General features: G+C 39.6%; 1 protein-coding gene and 2 pseudogenes across 3 annotated transcripts in view; 1 reads left to right on the top strand and 2 right to left on the bottom strand.

The window, feature by feature from the left end:
• The window catches only part of FANCC (FA complementation group C), a 375212-nt gene that overhangs the window by 284345 nt on the left and 68842 nt on the right, over nt 1-22025 (top strand). For all 3 annotated transcript variants that reach the window (XM_075549793.1, XM_075549791.1, XM_075549792.1), the window contains exon 7: nt 13636-13800. In XM_075549793.1, the coding sequence (XP_075405908.1) occupies nt 13636-13800 (165 nt within the window). The remainder of the gene's footprint in view (nt 1-13635; nt 13801-22025) is intronic.
• LOC142449425 (U2 spliceosomal RNA) lies at nt 1330-1412 on the bottom strand (annotated as a pseudogene).
• Nucleotides 9215-11990, bottom strand: LOC142448502 (pannexin-1 pseudogene; annotated as a pseudogene).

Below are 22025 nucleotides of genomic sequence, written 5' to 3'. Positions count from 1 at the left end.
GGAGTTGATTACATTGTACTTGGTCACATTATGAGAGATTACTAGGCCTCAACTGCAAAACCATCGATAATACTGGGTCAGCCAAATTTGGCTCTATCTAACCTCACTACCTAACCAAACTGTCGCAGTGACCCTAAAAGATAGACTAGAACGGCCCCACAGGATTTTTAAGGCTGTAAATGTTTATGGGAGCAGAATGTTTCCATCTTTCTCCTAGAGAGTGATTGGTAGATTCAAAATTCTGATTTTTTAGTTAGTTAGCAGTCAAGCCGAAACCACTATACCACTAGAGCCCCTTAGAATAACAAAATTAATTATTGTTATTATTACTGCTTATTTTACACTTTTCCTTTAGCGTCAAGCAAATATAGTTTGCATTATAGAAAACATATTATAGCAAAGTGTGCTATAAAATTTTTCTTTGTTCTCACTGACTCTTGTTTTAAATATTTTTCTTTTCTTTTTTTTGTTTTTGTTTTTGGAGGGGGCGCCTGGATTTGAACCATTAAATATTTTTCTTATAGAAGATATGCTTATTGAAGAAAAACCAGGAAGGAACTTAAACTGCTCACTCAGTTTAATAAATAATAAGTTACCACTCAGAAGACATGACTAATAATTTCAGATATAAACCGTTGGCATTTCATTTCATTCATTTATGTTTTTCTAAAATAAAAGTTAGATACTATATTCTGCTTGCAACCTACAGTTTCCATTGAACGTTGTCCCAAGAGTAAGTCCAAAGACACTGCTAATTGTAGAAAGCTCTCTGTGGAGCTGTTAGGTGCCATTGAGTTAGTTCTGACTGTGCAATCTTGTGTACAGCAGAATGAAACATTGCCTCACTGGGTGCTGTCCTCACCATTGTTGTGAGAGCATTTTTTGGCCAACCCTCTCCTTTACCAAGAATGGTGTTCTCTTTCCGGGCCCATCTCCTGATGCCATGTCCAAAATATTGGAGATGAAATTTCACTATCCTGGCTGTACTTCCTGTAAGACAGACTTGTCTGTTCTGATAGTTTGTGATACTTTCAGTATTCTTCCCTATCACTAAAGTTGAAATGCATCATTTCTTCTTGATCTCCCTTGTTTGTTGTCCAACTTTCACATGTGTATGAGGGTATTGATAACACCATGGTTTGAGACAAGTGTACCTTCTTTCATCCTGAAAGTTACATCTTGGTTCTTTAGTACTTTTAAAAAGCAGTCTATTACAGCAGATGTGCTAACATTCTAGTTAGCATTAGGAAGTGTATATACAGTTTTTGTTATTGTAATATTCTCTGTACTTTTCAATTAGCATTTTTAAATTAAAATGCAATGTTACCTATAGAATAAAAAACCAAACAAGCATTTATAATAAAGGAGTTATATTGCTACACTTGATCTTAGCCAAAAGGCCGAGAAGCGATAGGAGTTATATTGCTAATAGCAAGAGTAATTCCTGAACAATTAATCACTTTAAATCAACCTTACAGTGCTTAATACTGATTCCTCTCTGGAGTGTTTTTTCCTTTATTGACATATTTTTGCATTTGTCCCATTATTTGACCTTACTGGTCTCTCTTCAGACTACTTTCTCTTTAAACTATGTACTCTTAATTTTATCCTCTTTGGACAGGAAGAAGACAGCAGTTCAGAAAACCTCTAAATTCTCTTGACCATAATTAGATGTATCTGCTAGGAAATGTTGGCTGAAAAACATCCATTTGTGCAAGATAGTGACATTGGGGGAAGGGGCTGTCAAGATAATCCCTAAATGCATGACTGCTTCCTCATAAAAGATAATCATCTTCAAAATCAATATAGGCACTTTTCCTAGCACAGTATATCATCTAGTGTAAGATGTCCAGGATGGGCACTCTAGCCAGCTCTAGTTACAAGGACCAAATGGCCTTGATTTGGCATTTATAATATTCTTGGTTACAGTAAATCTATGATATAATTAGTGAAATTCTTAAGAGAATTTACTAAAAATATAAGATGCCTGTGGTAGCAGAGCATCCCATCCATGGACATGGGAATATCTGACACATTTTAATTGGTTTCTATATCACAGACTGATGTTTTACTTTTTATGAATTTTTTAATTCAGTAAGAATTTTATTGTTTATTTTTCTGAATTGTTATCATTTTGAGGAAAATTCATTCTCTTGGACTGGAATCTTTTGTACTTACCATAAGATTGAAATTAAAAAGCAACCTGATACTTAACATGCTTTCTGAATCTCTTTATGGACTTTTAAAGTTCTCTTTCAAGACTTAAAACCAGGAAGTTCTGTTTGTCATCCATAAAGCAACATAGAAAGAACCCTGAAAGCCTATGAGACTCCACAGTTCTCTAATGGATTATAAGTGCAACCCTTTGTATTTTCTTGAGTGGAAAGTGACTTTGTGAAATCAAGTAGTTGAACAGCAGCGTGACAGCACTGAGAGACAGCTGGCCCACATACTGGAGCCTTTTGAATTGTTGCTGCTACTACTAGTTATAATAATGGCTAAACCATGTGCCATAATAATACTATGAAAGCAATCATAAATACTATGTAACTTTCCCCTATAGCATAGCCTGGTCCTCTGTATATTTTTAAGATTTATAGAAGTAAAAAGATTGAATTAGAATACCACATAGTGGGCAAATTTCAGTCCAACATCCATTTACTACCTTTCCTTCTATTCATGACTTAGTATTCAAGGAGCCTAAAGCCCTTCAGATTTAAGCATCTTATAAATATGCCACACTATACTTCTTGTGGATGCTTTTCTTCCCTACTCTACGGTATCTACACCACCCTTACCCCCAGGCCCCCTTCACAACTTGAATGTTTAATGTTCACTTGAACAGATTTCAAAGGCTTGATTGAAATATAGAAAGTAAGCTCATAACTCAATGCATAAAGTGGCAGAAGGACAAAATACAGTGAATCTGTTGAGTTTCCATTCGCATTATTTTTAGAGGTCTGATAAATGATCTTGTCACAGACCATTTCAAATAGTTTTTATTTGCCACTAAGTAAAATCAACAATTCCTTGTGTATCAGTCTGGGTAAACTAGATTCAGGGAGACTGATATGTGTATAACAAAGAGCTTTATATACAAGAGCAATTGAATATTGAGGAAACATCCTAGCCCAGTCCAGATCAAGTCCATAAGTCTGATATCAGCTCATTTGTACAATACCAATCTATAAAGTCCTCTTCAGACTCACAAAACTCCTGCAATGACACTGAATGTAGGAAGATCACAGGCCAGTGGGTGCAAAGTCTTTTGGATCCAGTGGTGGTAGAAGCATCTCAGTGCTGGCAGGAGTCTCCATGTGACTCCTCCAATTCCCAGGGCATGGGGTCTGTCAGCATAGCACATCTCTCAGGGAGTGAGTCGAAAGAGAGGCTCTCCTGCCTCCAAGGAAAAAATACAGAAATTCCCAGAATCCTAAGGAGAGGCCTCATTGGCTATATACAATGATTGACAGGCTAGACTCCATCCCATGACTCATAATCCTCTCAAATTGACAACAGATTATATAACTACCACACAGTGGCAGAATGTTTAACTTGTATCTGGTTCTTTACTACAAATTATCTAGGAGGAGTGACATTTCTGGGGTTCTGATTTGCCATAGATGGTGTGGGGGCTTCAGTGTAGCCTCTTGGGAAGGATATCTCCAGTGATATATGGTTATCATTAGCCCTCTACAGCTGAATTCATGTGCAGAAATCACTTGGAAGTGCTGTTCTGGCAATCAGTCAATAACTAATGCTCAGTGCAATATAGCCAACTGGTAATCTTCTACTGAAGTTGAGATGGTACTTTAGAATGTTTCAGAAAAATTATCTGGGACCTTTTCCAGCCTAATTGGGAGATTCAGTATATAGTCCTGGAACATAGGGCTTGGGTACATGGCAAACACCCTTTGTGTTTATCAAAATTATCTTTTCTGTTATAGTGATTAGTAGTACGCACTAACTGCTCTCATTCAATTAGGAGACAGTTCTATTTATGGGTTGTTCAGGGTGGTGGCTAGTTAACGCTGGAGGCCAAGGTCACTGTCTACCTGCTTCTTTATTTCAGACTCCTGAATGAGTTATCAGTACACATAACATTCAGGCATATTTTCAACTTCACAAACATTAATAAGATGTAACTGTTTGACTAGGTTCTATGCAAAATATAGACATGATAAATCATCCTCCGTTTCACACACACATACACAGGCACACACAGCAACTTTTCCTCCCTCTTACCTTACCCAATAAGCTCAGATATTCTTAATATTTAATGTATTTACAACTCAAATGAATATTTCACCACTTGTATAATAGTGGACTAAAAGCATATTTATTAAATTTAGAGCCAAATCTAACTTGGTGGGAGTTAAAGAAAAATGATAGAGTACAATGGAAGGCAAATGTCAAAAGGCCTCTGTCAGTCAGGAAAGTGGTAAAGCAAAGCAGGGAATTTTGGTAAAGATGAATATCTGAAGAAGACAGATTTTCCACACAAGGAAAAATTACTGTGTATAGTTTGGCACAAAATAAATCTGAGAATGTAATTGATTATCAAAATAAATAGCAAATTAACTTTGTAGGACTACATCAGCAAAAATATAACTCTGTCATGTCACCCCAAAAATCAGATCGTTACTAGAGATTAGTACCTAGTTCTGGGAACTGCTACTAATGTAATATAGAGCAGTGTTTTTAGAACCTTGGTATGTGTAAGAATCTCCTGGAAATACTGTTAAAAAACAGGTTCTTTGCCCCCACGCCACGGATGCTGATATTGGTGATAGTGAGAAGCAAACCTTGAGTCGCTCTTATATGGAGAACTTGGACAGACCACAAATGCAAAGAGCTGTGAGTAGTACTCACTCAATGCAAGAACACTTTGTTCTATTAAACTGGCATTCCATGATGCTCACCTCCCCAACACTATTGCTGAAGACAAAGTAGGTGAATAAGTAAATGTGGTGAAGAAAACTGAGGGTGCCCATCTAGCAAAAGATACAGCATCTGGGGTCTTAAAGACTTGAAGGCAAATAAGCGGTCATCTAGCTCAGAAGCAACAAAGCCCACATGGAAGAAGTACACCAGCCTGTGTGATCACGAGGTGTCAATGGGATCAGGTATCAGGCATTAAAGAACAAAAAAATCATATCATTGTGAATGAGGGGGGGTGTTGAGTGGAGACCCAAAGCCCATCTATAGGCAATTGGACATCCCCTTATAGAAGGATCTCGGGGAGGAGATGAGCCAGTCAGGGTGCAGTGTAGCAATGATGAAGCATACAACTTTCCTCTAGTTCCTAAATGCTTCCTCTGCCCCCCTTCCCCACTATCATGATCCCAGTTCTACCTTACAAATCTGGCTAGGCCAGGTATACTGGTACAGATAGGAACTGGAAACACAGGGAATCCAGGACAGATGGTCTCTTCAGGACCAGTGCTGAGAGTGGCATTGCCAGGAGGGTGGGGTTGAGAGGGGGAACCAATTACAAGGATCTACATATAACCTCCTCCCGGGGGAATAGACAACAGAAAAGTGGGTGAAGGGAGACATTGGACAGTGTAAGAGATGAGAAAATAATAACTTATAAATTATCAAGGGTTCATGAGGGAGGTGGGAGTGGAGAGGGAGGGGGGGGGATGAGCTGATGCCATGAGGGCAATGAATGTACAAATGTGCTCTACACAATTGGTGTATGTATGGATTGTGATAAGAGTTGTATGAGCCCCTAGTAAAATGATTTTTTTTAAAAGAAGAATTGTGAGTAATGGCAATTCCAGTAATCTAGTCAGAAGAGAACATGAGAATGCCATAAAAAGACATTGAAGCTAATGAAGACTTAAGCATGCCAAGGCATTCACTTTTGTGTTAGGCCAGGTGAACTAGAGAAACAAATCCAGTGACATTCATATATGTATAAGAAAGAGTATCAAGAAGTAATTGTATGTCAGGAAAACATTTCAGTCCAGTCCAACTCAAGTCTGTAAGTCTATTAGTAGCCCATAAGCCTTTCTTCAAACTTATAAAGCCACATCCAATGATGCAGAATTCAGACTGGAAGATACAAAGTCCCGTGGATCCAATGATAGTGGATGCATCTCTAGGGCTCTGGCAGCAACCAGGGAACACCAGCAGGAACCCAGAGCCCTTTTTATGAGAAGGCCATCCCCACAAGGAATCACCATCAGGCTGTGACCTGATTGACAAGCTAGACTCCACCCCTACACTTTTATATATCTTCAGGTTGACATGAAATTATGTTAATACCACAGACCACCCCTTGTCAATTTGACACCTTTACACAATTCTTTAGCCATACATAATTTTTTAAGCTAAACAATAGTAAAATCATATTTGTGCCTAACAGGATAAAACTAAAATGCATGCAACTTAAAATGTGCCAGCCCCATTTAAACAATAGTCTATAAGTGAACAAAAATATCCTGTGCTTAACATTTGTAGTTATGTGGTCACCTATACCATAATCCTATAATCCTATCAACATATTCTCCCACCCATGAAAGTTTATAAGCAAGCCAGTCACTTCATGTCTTTGTCTATCCCTTCCCCCCCTTTTGGGATACCCATTTTCTGTCCATATATCAACCTAGTGCTCTGAGGAGACAAGCATGTTCTTTGATGTGAAGACTTTATTCCAGTGGAACCTTGTGAGTCTGCATCCATAAGCAAAGTCAAATTAGAACAGGCATCCATAAAGTCAGCAGCAATATGCACCAATTCACAGGCTCAAAACACTTAATCTTCGTCTGGTTGGGTTGTGGTCAGCTCAATGTGGGCTGCCTTGCTTAGTCTCACCAGGGTGCCCATTGGCCACCTTGCCTTCCAACGATGGGCCAGTCATAAATTCTCAACAGCCTTAGTCCCCTTGGGCTAGTTCATGACATAGGCTCAGGTTCCACACAATTTTTCTCTACAGGCCAGCCAACTCGCTCTCATCACTCCTGTGAACCAGGTCCGTGGTTGTCAGAGACTCAACCGGTCTCTCTTTTACTGTGTATTGCCCACTTCCACTCAACAAGTGCATCTGGTGTTTCTCCACCTCCACTCAACAGGTGCATCCAGGTGGTCACCAAGCGAGCATTTGGGGCTGCGTGCAGGGTCCCTTAAATATCCAGTCCTAAAGGAGAATTTCTTCATGGCTCCAAATTTTTCCAGCCTTAGGACCAAACTTCCAATTCAAAATTCAAAAACCTAGTGGCTCCCTTCTTTTTTCTTCAGTCTGCCAACAATTCTCTTAGCAAGTCTTTTAGAATGCAGATGTCTTGAGCACTCAAGGCACTGGGCAGGATCTACCTTTTCTGAGCTGTCTGTGTTAGTCCAGATTGACTAGAGAAACAATTTCATAGACATACTCATATAAGAAGGGTCAAAAATCTCAACACAAGAACATGTTGTTCTAATAACCCAGCATTCTGTGATGCTCACCTTCCTAATTCAATCGCTGAAGAAAAAGGTGGGTGCATAAGCAAATGTGAAGAAATCTGATGGTGCTGGTTATCAAAAAATACAGCATCTGGGGTTTTAAAAGCTTGTTGATAAACAAGTGGCTATCTGTCTGAGAAGCAAATGAGCCCACATGAAAGAAGCATACCAGCCTTTGGAATCATGAGGTATTGATGAGCTCAGGTATCATATTGATGTGAATGCAGAGTGGAGACCCAAAGCCCATCTGTAGACAAATAGACATCCCCTCACAGAGGGTCACAAGGAAGAGATGAGCCAGTCAGGGTGCAGTATAGCACCAACGAAAAATACAGATTTCCTCTAGTTCTTTAATGCTTCCCCCTCACCCCCAACTGTCATGCCCCAATTCTGGCTAGACAAGCGCACGTACACGGGTACCGATAGAGCTTGCAACACAGGAATCCAGGACAGATAAACCTCTCAGGACCAATAATAAGAGTAGTGATAGAACCGATCCCAATGATCAGCATATACAACCCCCCCATCCCACACACACACATGCACACATTAAAAAAAAGTGGGTGAAGGTGACAGCAGTCATTGTAAGATATGAAAAAAATAATTTGCAAATTATCAAGGATTCATGAGGGAGGGTGGGAGAAGGAGGGATGAAAAAAGAGCTGATACCAAGGGCTCAAGTAGAAAGAAAATGTTTTGAAAATGATGATGGCAACACATGTACAAATGTGCTTGACACGTGGGTGTATGTGTGGATTGAAATAAGTGCTGTAAGAGCCCCCAATAAGATAATTTTTAAAATAAATAAAAAATCATAAATGCCTGAGCTCTCAAGTACAATATTGGTAGCTAGATAGTGGTCTAACCATACCTTCACAATTTTGTAAGATAGTTACCAGAATTTTATATCCAGCCAAAAAATCAAGTATGAGAGTAAAGTAAAGATACAAAGCAGCTTCAAAATGTTCAGGCAGGAAAATTCATTATTTTTCAATTCAATTTCCACAAACTTTTTGAAGGCCCCTCATCTTTTCAGACCATTAGTGTCTAAATCCTCTCATCTACCTCTTACCAAAAAGGAGAATGAACCAGAAAAAAAGGAAGGTCTGATCTCCAGAGGATTCAAACTATAAGGGACAGCCCCAGGATGTAGATCCCAAATTAGTAACTTTTGTATGACTGAGGAGTAGCCTGTCCAAGAAGAGGAAAGATGGTGGCATAGACAGCTGCGTATTTGTGTCCTGCCACAACAAAAACAGAAAATGCCATGGGAAAAGAGATGGCCAATACACTCAGAACTTTGGAAGCCAGTCAAAGAGAGCATTGGGAACACTGACTTACGAAAAGCCTGCTCATTACAGCCCAGGGGTTGAAATAATACCCATACCCACCCGTAGATGAACGGATAGGCAACGTGTGGGCCAGGTTGCCGAGAGAAACAAATCCAGGGATGCTCATCTATGCATGAGAGCTGTACATCAAAGAGTAATTATATATTAAGAAAACATCTCAGCCCAGGCCAGATCCAGTCTGTAAGTATAATATTAGGCCATAAATCCAATACTGGTCCATAAGTCCTTCAGACTCACAAAGCCACATGCAATGGTGCAGGAAGACCACAGGCCCGGTGGGTACAAAGTCTTGTGGCTCCAGTGGCAGTGCCAACCCCTTAGCACATGCACAGGTCTTCACCCACGTCACTCCGGGTCTCTGAGTGTGGCTGCAACAGGAAGGTGCAGCAGAGTAAAAGAGGCCCTCAGAGGGCTCAGCAAGTCTCTGCATGGCTTGTTAACAGAAATATCAGGTCAATTCCCTGGCAGATGCTTTTGATGACTTATAGTATCTTTAAAAAATTGTATGACTTGAGCTCACTGATATTCTCTTCAAGGAAAAGATTGTAGAAACTCAAGTCTTTGTACCCATCAGACTTGATATGCAGCGCATCAAATATAGACAGGGTCTCATACACTTTGAGAACATCTGTCTTCTGTCAGAATGGAATCAATAGTGTGTAGATGACAGAGATCAGCAGAGCAAAGACCACCACATTAATGAATCAGAGAAGCTGGAAGGTACCCACTGCCATGAGTTTGGTCAGGTACAGTGCTGTCATTCTTCAGGATCCCAGACTTGATGTTGCAGACAAACACATCTGACAGTGAGGAGGCTAAAGTAATAGCCCAGGTAGACACAAAGCCACTATAATTGTATTAGCCCCTGGCAGCTGAGATCCTTGACTGTTAAATTATAAGAGTTTTTCTTTGTCTTTAAGTACTCCTCCACAATTGGATACTTGAAGTGGCTTTCACATATCTCCCACAAATTTTCCCTGTGTTCTCATTAGCAGCTGTAACTGATCAGGCACCATCTTTCATGGTAAACTTCAGATATGAGCAAAGATGAGCAGCTGCAAAACACCAAAACAATGAGAGCAAATATCAGAGGATCACAAGTGGTAACAGGATGTAGGGGAAAAACTTGTGCAGCCACAGCGGAAGGCATCCAGAGTTGCTTTTCTGCTGAATGGCTGCCCAGCAGTAAGAATCTATGAAGGAGGCCTGGTGCCAGGGGAAAGAACTTGGGAGAAACAGCTTATTTGTGAGGCAGTTAATATACTAAAGGTCCTTCAACTCAACTTCCTTGGCACAAGGTCAAGGAATCAGACAGTGGAATTTGCTCTCAGATAAGACTAATAGAGCTGGTCCACAAGCAGCAGGCACAGTGAAGTGAGAAAGCAACTTGATCCACCAGCAGCAGCCTAGCTGCTTGGCAAAACAGGTTCCAATGGAGCCTCACTCTCTAGCAAGACACGCATGGTGACACAATCCACAGGTTGGCTCAGCCCACTGGTAGTGTGGCACACGGTTGAGGCAAAGGATAGCTCAGGCAGTAGAGGGCTGGTCTGAAAGCAGAGTACTGGTCTAATCACCAGAGAGAAAAGAGAGAGGAAGGCCAGCATCGGAAGGCATTTATCTCAGTTGCTCTCCAATCAAGCTGCGACCTGATTATAAACTCTGCCCACATGATCCTGTGTTAGTCTCGGGTAGACTAGAGAAACAAGATTCATAAAGACTCATGTTTTATATAAAGGGTAATTGTACATTAAGCATCCCAACCCAGTCCAGTCCAAGCCCATATGTCTGACACCATTCTACAAAGTCCTCCTCAAGCTCACAAAGCACACACAATGATGCTAAAGGCAGGAGGAAAGCCGAATCAGTGAGTGTGTAAGCATCTCAGTGATGGCAGGGCTCTCCATGTGGCTTCTCAAGCACCCAGGGCTGCATCAGGGTAGGTCCATGTGGCCTACCCTGGGATGTGACCTCCTCAGGGATGTCTTGCAGGAAATGAGCCTTGTCAGCCAAGGCAGAGAACTAGCTAAGGCAGCCGCAACTAGTCCGACCATCAGAGAGCAAGACCAGACAGGCAAGGCTTGCTGAGCCATTTATCTCTCTGCCCTTTAATTAATCCCACCCATGTTCATCAGCCAAGTTGGCACAGTAAACCTAACTATCACACCATATAATGGAATATTATTCAGCCGTAAAGAGCCGTAATGATGTTCTGATACATGCTACCATATGGAGGAATCTTGAAAACATTGTGCTGAGTGAAGTCAGTCAGATGAAAAAACAAATATTGTATGAACCCACTTTAATAAAGTATCCTAAAGTATGCAAATCCAGAAGTACATGGGTTCCTTAGTGATTACCCTTACAGCTGTGTTAGTTTGTAATGTTTAAAAATTATAAACAACCCAAATGCCTATTAGGGACATTATTAAAAAGAGTAAGTAAAAATATTGCTTCTATAGTTCTAATTCATACATACAAAGGACAACCACAGATTTATTATGAAGAAATTTTAAGAAAACTAAAACTGGTAAGAAAAAAACCCAGGAAAGTTGTGCTTAGGAATTACTTTGTATCATGACAATTCACCTCTTCTTCAAGGGTAGTAAGAAATTTTCTATCAGAATTTTGTTGGGAATCTATTCAAAATCTCTGCTTTTGACCCATGAGACTTCTTTTTCTTCCCCAAACTTAAAGAGTATTTATTAACTGCTGAAACCAAAGCGGGTGAACAAGTAAATGTGGTGAAGAAAGCTGATGGTGCCCGGCTATCAAAAGAGATAGTGTCTGGGGTCTTAAAGGCTTGAAAACAAACAAGAGCCCATCTAGCTCAGAAGCAAAAAAAGCCCACATAGAAGAACACACCAGCCTGTGTGATCACATGGTTCTGAAGGGATCAGTTATCAGGCATCAAAGAACAAAAATCATATCATGGGCTGCACACCTCCATGATACAATCGCTGAGGACAAACGGGTGCATAAGCAAATGTGGCGAAGAAAGCTGATGGGGCCCGGCTATCAAAAGAGATAGTGTCTGGGGTCTTAAAGGCTTGAAGGTGAACAAGCAGCCATCTAGCTCAGCAGCAACAAAGCCCACATGGAAGTAGCACACCAGCCTGTGTGATCACAAGGTGTCAAAGGGATCGGGTATAAGGCATCATCAAAAAAACACAAAAAAACTTACCACATTGAATCAAGGGGAAAGTGCAGAGTGGAGATCCAAAGCCCATTTGTTGGCCACTGGAGATCCCCTCACAGAGGGGTCTAGGTGAGGAGATGAGTCAGTCAGGGTGCGACATAGCACCCATGAAGAATACAGCTTTCCTCCAGTTCCAAAATGCTTCCTCTCCCCCCGCCCCTTTACCATGATCCGAATTCTACCTTGCAAGACTGGATAGAGCAGAGATTGTACACTGGTGCAGATAGGAGCTGGAGGCACAGGGAATCCAGGGTGGATGATACCTTCAGGACCAGGGGTGTGAGGGGTGATACTGGGAGAGTAGATGGTGAGTGGGTTGAAAAGGGGGAACCGATTACAAGGATCTACATGTGACCTCCTCCCTGGGGGATGAACAACAGAAAAGGGGGTGAAGGGAGACGCCGGATAGGGCACGATATGACAAAATAATAATTTATAAATTATCAAGGGCTCATGAGTGAGGGGGGAATGGGGAAGGAGGGGGAAAAAGAGGACCTGGTGCAAAGGGTTTAAGTGGAGAGCAAATGCTTTGAAAATGATTAGGGTAAAGAATGTACAGATGTGCTTTATACAATTGATGTATGTATATGTATGGATTGTGATAAGAGTTGTATGAGCCCCTAATAAAATGTTAAAAAAAAAAAAAAAGAACTTGATTTCAGCCCTTTGCAGATACCAAAATTGCTGTTCGACATGGTATAAATTGAAGAGTACAAATTCTTAGAGGAATTAAATTAAATTATTTTTTCATTTTAATTCATTTAAGTAACCACTTGTGATTGGTTACTACCATTACTGGGCAGAGTCTTTCTGTAGGAGGGTCAGAGAAAACCTCATTTACAAAGCTCCATTTAAGACCTGAATGACAACAGGCAGCTAGCCCTGTGTTCATAACAAATGACCAATGGGGCCTAATGTGGAGGACTTGGAGGTCACTGAGTATGGAGTCAAACAGGTGAGGTGGAGAGTAGGAGAAAATGAGGCCAGAGAAATAGACCTCGTCAGGCAAGGTTTTGTTGGCAGCTAGTATAAGTACCTTGTTTGTTCTCTTCATAAGATTGAAAACAGTTTGAGCAAATAAGTGACTTGACTTGAATTTTTTGACGGGTTATTAGAACTGTTCTGATGATGCAGAGTGAGGTGAAGCCAGAAGCAGGGAGGCAAGTTACTACAGTAACCCAGATTAGAGTTTATGGCTATCTGGAGTATAAAAACAGTGATGAAGGTATTGAGACATGTTCAGTTGAGTTGTCAGTGTTAATTGGTGGGTCTTTTAAGAGAAATGAGAAGAAGGGAGAAGTCAAGAATGGACCTCAAGAATTTTAGTCTGAGCAGATGAAATAGGGAGCACAGTGGAAAGGAATGCTAGAGCTCTTCTTCAGGCATAACAAGTGCCTGTACTGGGAGATGCCTGTACCGAGTTGTGCTGAAACCCTGACAATGGGTGATGTTGAGTAGGAATGGGAGCTAAAATTCCTAGAGAATTGATTTAAGAGCAGAGTTTACACATGCTATTAGAGGAGCTCTTTTGTGAGGAGTAAATCAGGTGGCCTTTCAGAGTAGAGATTTTATGTCTTTAACTGCATGTGGCTGTAAGCTTTGAGTCATTATTTCTTCTTTTTACATCTCCCACAGGATGGCTCCTGAACGAATCACATCCCTGTCACGGGTTTGCATCCCCCTTGTCACTCTTCCAGACTTTGAACCCCTGGTGAATGCTCTGCTCACCTATCATGGACATGAGCCTCAGGAAATAATCTGGCCTGAGTTCTTTGAAACTGTCAATGAAGCCTTTTTACTGTAAGTGATACATCGTAGCTCCCATCTTTACTTTTCCTGTTCCTAGAATGCTTCAGGCATTGCAGCTGCTTTATAATGGTAGATTCTAAACATTTTGGTCTCTGTGCACCTCTATTCAGTCACCATATAGTTAACTCACACTCAAGGTGAGCTGTATGTGTCACCGTAACACTGCGCAGTTCACTCTGTGGCTCAGTTTTCAGAAGTAGATCACCAAATTGTTCTTCCAAGGTATCTTAGGTGGTCTCAAGCCACCAACCTTTTGGTCAACAGCTGAGCATGTTAACTGTATGCACTATTCTGTGACTCCTTGATAACCTATTACATTCTTAAAAGTGATTACGTATTCCAAAGATACCTTTTTTAGCAATGTGAGCCATAGTGATACTTCAATCAATACTTATAATATTCAAATTAATACTGAATTTTTTTAAATGTTTACTTCATTAAATAAAAAAAAGCTTATTTCATGTTAGCCCAAATAACATATAAGGGTAAGTCAAAAAGCATTGCTACTAGGTTTCTAATTCATACTTACACAGTTTTATTCTAAACAAAATGTAAACATGTCTCTGATCAATGGATGGCTCAGCTATATTCTTATTAGTCTTGTTATTGTGTGTTAGTCTAGGTTATCTAGAGAAACAAATCCAGTGATACTCATTTATGTATAAGAAAGAGTTTTATATCAACAAGTAATATTATATCCAAAGAAGGCTACTCTTCAGACTCATGTAGCTGTAGGGTGATGATGATGATGATGCAGAAAGGTGATATGAAATGCAGGAAGATCACAGGCTGGTGTGTGGAGAGTTCCATGGATTTAAGGTTGCTGGAAACTTGACAGGATGCTGGCAGCTCTCAGGGCTGGGAGCCCGCATGGAACCACTTCTGGAGGCAGAGCCCCAACAGGCAGAAAGGCAAAGTTGCAGAGAGAGAGGGAGAGGGAAATCCCCAGTTTTCCTGCTTATAAGGCCACACCCAAAAGGAGGCATCATTAGACTGTGACCAGATTGACAGGTTGGACTCCACCCCTACACTTTCACACATCTTCATGTTGACATAAAATTCTCTAATGACCACAGTGTGCCTTCAAAAAAACAGTGGCTTTCAAAGGAATTTCCTGGGCCAGTTACATTTAAGGCAAAGGCATCGTGCTCAGAAAATCTGATGACCATATTCTGTGCCTCCCAGCGGGTAATCTTGTTAAGTTTTCTCAAAGGATGCAGGCTGATTAAAGACGTTTTAAGAAATATGAAACTGCATTTGGTGAGAAAAAGGCCCAGGAAGTTACATTGAGAATTTTTTTTCAGTCCTGACAGTGCTAATTCTTTAAGAGTAGCAAGGGCTGTTCTACTAGAATTTCTCTTGCAAACCTTAGCTCATCTACTCAGCAGCCCTGATTTTGCCTCTTCAGACTTCTTTTTGTTCCCCAAATCCAAAGAACATTGAAAAGGAACATGATTACACGCAGCAGGCAGTGAGTCCGGTTTTGAACCCCCCACAGTGGGGTGAACTAAGAAAGAAACATAACAGAGCAGCAACGAGAGCAAAGCCAAGCCACAAAGCCCCTGAGAAGCCCCCAAAACAGACTTCAGGATAGGATGGCAGTTCCTGGAATACCCCAGGACCAGTGGGAAGTTAGTCATAAAGGTCAGTGGACAGACCTGGAACTATGTATGCTTTTTCGTGATTTTGTTTGTTTATTTTTTTCTATTTATTTTCCCCCTTTTCCTCTATCTTTTGTTTTCTTTTTATTTTATGTCCGTTATTGTTGGTTTGCCTACTTATATAAGATAGACATAGGAAGCAAGCCCAAGGAGAATGCAAGGGGACCGATGCTTCTGTAGAGACTTGGGGGGAGGAGGGAATGGGGGAAGGGAGCAGTGAGCAAATAATGCTATAGACAGAGGAACAACTAGGGAATTCAAATCAACAACCAGGAGTAGGTAGAAATCCTGGGGTGTTGGAGCAACAGCAATCTAGATGAGAGGATTACTAAGAGGCAGAAAAATGGCGTGCATGATGGTGGGGCAGGAGGAAGTGAAAGGAAACAGAAGAAAGACCTAGGAAGCAAAACAACGGACAGAGCCATAAACTTATATAAATATATTCATAAAAATAGAGGTATTGGCCTATGTACATGTATTTATATGGCAGTACATTAAGGTAGTAGACGGAATTTGGACTTCTGCTCAAGCCATCCCTCAACACAAGAATACTTTGTTCTAACAACCAGGCATTCTGTGATGCTCACCCTCCGGCAAAATCACTGAAGGCAAAATGGGTACATAAGCAAATGTGGTAAAGAAAGCTAATGGTGCCCAGCTATCAAAAGAGACTGCCTCAGGGGTTTAAAGGCTTGAAGTTAAACAAGCAGCCATCAAGCGAAGAAGCAGCAAGCCAACATAGACAAAGCACACCAGCCTGTACACTCATGAGGTTTTGATGGGATCAGGTAACAGGCATCAGAAGACTCAAACAAATAAACAAAAAAACATATTGTTGAGAATGAGGGGGCCAGAGCATAGACCCCAAACCCATCTGTAGACAAGGAAGGAATGAGTCAAACAGGGTACAGTAGAGCTCTGATTAAATGCAATATTCCTCTGGTTCCTTGAGGCTTCCTCACCCCCCACTTTCATAAATCCAGTCCTGCCTTTCACTCAGGGCAAGACTGGAACATGTACACTGGTACAGATAAGAGCTCACAACACATGGAATCCAGGTCAGATAAACCACTCAGGAACAGAAATGGGAGTAGCAATACCAGGAAGGTAGGGGAAAGGTGGAGAGAGAAGGGGAGGAAGGGGGAACCAATCACAATGATGGACATATAACCACACACACACACCCTAGGGGGAGAAACAACAGAGACCTTGGGGGAAGGGAGACAGCAGTCAGTGTAAGATATGAAAATAATAATTTATTATTTATCAAGGGTTAAGGAGGGTGGGAGGGTAGGGGATGGAGGGGAATGGGAGGAGCTGATACCAAGGGCTCAAGTAGAAAGAAATTGTTTTGGAAATGATGATGGCAACATATGTACAAATGTGCTTGATGCAAATGACATATGGATTGTTATAAGAGCTGTTTGAATGCCCAGCAAAATGATTCCTTAAAATTAAAATGAATATTAACATTAAAACAGAAAAAAGAAAGAAAAGGAACATGATTGAATTCCTGAGAGAATCCCAAAATAGACATTTTGCTGTAGGGTAAATCAAAGCACCCAGAATTCTACATGGAAGGGTTAGCGAGATAGAAATGCTGAACTTTGTTGTAGTTAAGTGCTTTCCAGTTGGTTCCAATTCATAGCGGCTCCATGAACAACGGAACAAAACACTGTCTAGTCCGGTGCCATGTTCACATTGTTATGGTTGAGGTCATTGGTATAGCCCGTATGTTAATGTAATTCATTGAGAAACTTCTTCTTTTTACTGACCCTCTACTAAGTGTGATGTTCTTTTTCAGTAACTAGTTTCACCTGATAAACAAGTCCCCCCCCCTCCAAAAATAACCAATTCTGGCTCACAGCGACCATATATAGGGTCTCTGAGGCTGTACATCTTTATAGGAGTGGTACACTTTGCATTCCCATTAGCAATAGATCAGGGTTCCAGCTTCTTTACCTTCTGGATAGTATTGTTTTCTGCTTTGTTTTGATCTTATCTGTCATAGTTAATGTGAAATGGCATCTTGTTGTGGTTTTAATTTACACTGATTTACTTTTCATTGAAATGCTTCAGATCTTCCACCTGAAAAGCTCCAGTTCTGATTTATTTAGGAATACCTTTCAGAGAAGAATAAGAATCTTTATTTGAGGTCTTCTTTTTCCAACAACAGCAGGAGTTTGTGATGATGAGGCTTCTCACGTCCCCTGATATCCCACGAAGCTGTTTTCAGAATTACTACTGAGGAGGAAACAGACTTAGAAAGAGCTGCACACACTCCACCCTCAATGTCAGCTAGAAAGCCTCCAAAAGTACCCCTCTCCCTTGATTTCTGTCTTATATGTAGTAGGTTCTCCTCCTGCATCAGCTTAAACAACTTAATTGGTTTGGAATATTATCTCTTCAAATCCATAGGGGACAGATTATCCAGAAATATTGGGTGGTCCTTAGTATGTCCAATTCCTATGATTTCTCTTTAACAGTTCCTTAAGCCATGGTGTAAGAATTGGATCCTTTCCATGGACTGTTTCCCATAGACCAGCATTTGAGCCACATGTTGACACAGGGAGGCTGATTCAGTCAATCAGTACAAATTACCAGCTCCACACCCGAATCCCTTCACCTCAGCCCCTTTAATAGTTTCCCAGATGTGCTGCATGGTTATTTAGAAACCACATATTTTCTCTGACTGATGTGCCCTGCCTTGCACTTAGCTTTCCAACTATTTGCTTGCCACAATACACCAGTGGAATTTCATCTGCTTTACAATTGGCTGGGCGTACTTGACTCTGGATTCCAAATACAGCCAAGGGGTTTTTTTTGGGGCGGGGGAGTTCTTTTTCTCAGAATTGGCTGCCTGTCTTCTTTTAAACAGCAGATGCTTAACCCCCTCCGAGGTTAAGATAAACCTAGAGGAACTTTTTAATTTCTTGGCCTAAATGTCAAACTTAACTTTTCTTGTCTATCCATGGAATTGCCATTATAGCCACCTGTGGGTTACAGATTGCATAAAAGCTTTCTGGGAGGGCTCTGAGGTTCTTTCCCAAGTCTGTAGAGTACACGTAATTCAACAGGACAAGTTCTCTAAGGCAAAGCCAAGTCCATTGCTTCAAAAATTGAAGCAATATTCACAATAGCAAAAGGATGAAAATACTCTTAAGTGATCATCAGTAGATGAAGGAATAAACAAACCGTGGTACAGACGCACAATGGAATGCTTTGCAACAAGAAAGAATAGTGATGAATGAGGAAACATTATACTGAGTGAAATAGGTCTATCATAAGTGGAAAAATATTACATAAGACCACTATTATATTGCTGTTGTTGTTAGGTGCTGTCCACTTGGTTCCAATTCACAGGGACACTAAGTACAATAGAAGGAAATACAATGTGGTCCTGCACCACCCTCACAATTGTTCTTGGTTGAGCCCTTTCTTGCAGCCACTGTATCAATCCATCTCATCGAGGCCCCTCATCTTTTACACAGCACCTCCACTTTACTTCTTCAGGGACTGGTCTCTCCTGATAACATGTCCAGAATATGTGAATTGAATTCTTGCCATCCTTGGCTTTAAGGAGGATTCTGATTGTATTTCTTCCAAGATAGATCTTTTTGTTTTTTTGCCCATTCATGGTACTTTCCATTTTTTTCAATAATACCATATAGTTCAAATGCACCATTTTTCCTTCAGTTTTCCTCAATAAATGTCCAATTTTCACATGCATATGAGGCAATTGAAAACGCCTTGTCTTAGGTCAAGCACACCTTAGTCCTCAAAGCAACATTCTTACTTTTCTATACTTTAAAGAGGTCACGTGCAGTAGATTTAATGAATGGCAGGCATCATTTAATCTCTTGATTGCTGCTTTGATAATGATTGATCATGAATCTGAACAAGAAACCCTAACAAAGTCAATCTTTTCTCCGTTTGTCATGTTACTTATTGTGGTCTAGTTGTGAGATTTTTTTACATTGAGTTTTAATCATTACTGAAGGCTGAATTTCTTGATTTTCATTGGCAAATATTTCAAATCCTTCTCACTGTCAGCAAGCAAAGTCGTGTCATCTGCATATCCCAGGTTGTTAATATGCTCTCTTCCAATCTTGTTGCTATATTCCTCTTCATGGAATTGTACTCCAACAAATTTGAAAATCTAGAGATGCATTATTTACCTAAATTACTACAGATGATTTAGAAAATTTTAACAGAAAAAACAGATATAGTTATAAAGAATCTCCAAATATCAAAAAGTCTAGGTCCAGCTGGTTTCACTGGGGAATTCTAGAAAACATTTAGAGAAGACTTAATATTAATTTTATATAAACTATTGTACAATATCCAAATGGACTATATACTACCAAATTCATTTTATGAAACAACTATACCTCTTACACCTAAACCAGTGATAGACATCACCCAAATTAAGTACTACCTATTGATATCTCTAATAAATATAGATTCCAAGGTCTTCAATAAAATACTAGCCAACATAATTCAACTAAGCTTCAAAAAATGTCTATATATCATGACCACATTTGATTTATACCAAATATGCAAGGATGGTTTAATATTAGAAAAACAAATATGCAAGGATGGTTTAATATTAGAAGCATAACGTAGTTCATCATGTAAACAAAATAAAGGAGAACCATATGATTATATCAATCGATGCAAAAAAAGGATTTGATAAAATCCAACATTCATTCCTGATTTAAAAAATAAATTTAAAAAAAACACAACTCAACAAAATAGGGATAGAAGGGAAATTTCTCAACATAATAAAATCCATATATGTAAAACCAATAGCCTGCATCTCATTTAATGGAGAAAAATTGAATTAATTTCCTCTTTGAACAGGAACTAGAAAAGGTTGTCCTTTATCACCACTTTAATATAGTTCTGTAAGTTTTAGCTGGAGTCATCAGACATCAACAAAAAGTTAAAAGTATCCACATAGGAACAGAAGAAATAAAAATTTCTATTTGCAGATAACATAATCCTATATATAGAAAACCCCAAAGTTTCAATTAAACAATTGCTCAGATTAATTAAAATTTTGGGGCAATATGGCAGGCTGTAAGATCAACATACAGAAACCAGTTGTGTTCTTGTATATTAAGGATGATGATACTGGAAAAGATATTAAAAGCAATATAATTTATGGCAACTACACAAAAGATAAAATATTTGGAATAAAGCTTACCAAAAAAAATAAAAGACTTATACAAAAAAACTACAAAACACTCCTTCAAGAAATTGAAAGAAGCTTATACAAATGAAATAAATTGCCATGTTCCTAGAGAGGGAGACTAAATATTGTGAAAATGTCAATGTTTCCTAAATTACTATACAAATTCAATATAATTCTGATCCAAATCCCACTACAATTTTTCAAAGAAATAGAAAAATGAATTGCCAACTTCATGTGGAAAGGAAAGAAACTTAGGATAACTAAAGCAAGAAGCAGGAGTACTTTCACTCCCAGGCCTTAAAACCTACTAAATAGTCACAGTAATCAAAAACAGCTTGGTAATGGTACATCAATAGAGATGAAGAACAATTAAGATCAATTAAGAACAATTAAGATGAAGAATAATTAAGATCCCAGAAATACTACCAAGTACCATTAGATGCCAAATTAGACACCGATTTTTTTGATGAAGAAATCAAAACACATTAAATGGGGAAGATAGTCTTTTCAACAAGTGGTGTTCAACAAAGCAAGCTTGTACTTGAGAGGTTCTCAAAATTTAGATGGGATATACTCAAAGTCATATTTTGGCTCATGTAGAGTTGTTTTAATTTTCTTCAGCTTCAATCTGAACTCAGATATAAGCAATTGATTGTCTGTTCCACATTCGGTCCCTGGCCTGGTTTTAACTGCTGATGCTAAACTTCTCCATTGTGTCTTTCCCTCAGATGTAGTTTGAGTTCTGTAAATTCCAATTGGAGAAGTCTATGTGTGAAGTCACTTTTTGTGTTGAAAATTTTTCTATAAACAGTTGTTACTCTTGAAAAGTTCTATCATGTGATCTCTAGCTTCATTTCTGTTCTTAAAGCCATATTTTCCAACCATGTTCCTTATTCTTTGTTCTCAACTTGTGCATTTTAATCACCAGTAATTATCAATGTATCCGATTTTATGCTTGATCAATTTCCAACTGAAACTATTGGTAGAATTCTTCAATATTTACATGATTAGTTTTAGTACTTGGTGCATAAATTTGAATAGTAGTTGTTTGTATTTCCTCTTCTTTGGATAGACATTCCCCTTCACAGACTGCCTTGTACTTCAAGATTTCAAGATAGATGTTGACATGTCCTTTTTAACCAGGACTGCAATGCCATTCCTCTGTGTCATTCCTGACATAGTAAGCCATGTGAATTTCTGATTCAAAATGGCTAATACCAATCCATTTCAACTCGCTATGTGTTTCAAAAGCCAATAGAACACCCAATATTAAATATAGAAAAGTAAGTTATTTTGTGGTTACCAGAGATTTGAGAGGGAAGAGGAAAATTTACTAATTATACAGGAGACATGTAAAT

This window comes from Tenrec ecaudatus, chromosome 5 (genome assembly GCF_050624435.1).
Source record: "Tenrec ecaudatus isolate mTenEca1 chromosome 5, mTenEca1.hap1, whole genome shotgun sequence".
NCBI classification, from domain to species: Eukaryota; Metazoa; Chordata; class Mammalia; order Afrosoricida; family Tenrecidae; genus Tenrec; species Tenrec ecaudatus.
This window is presented reverse-complemented; position numbering and strand designations above follow the sequence as displayed.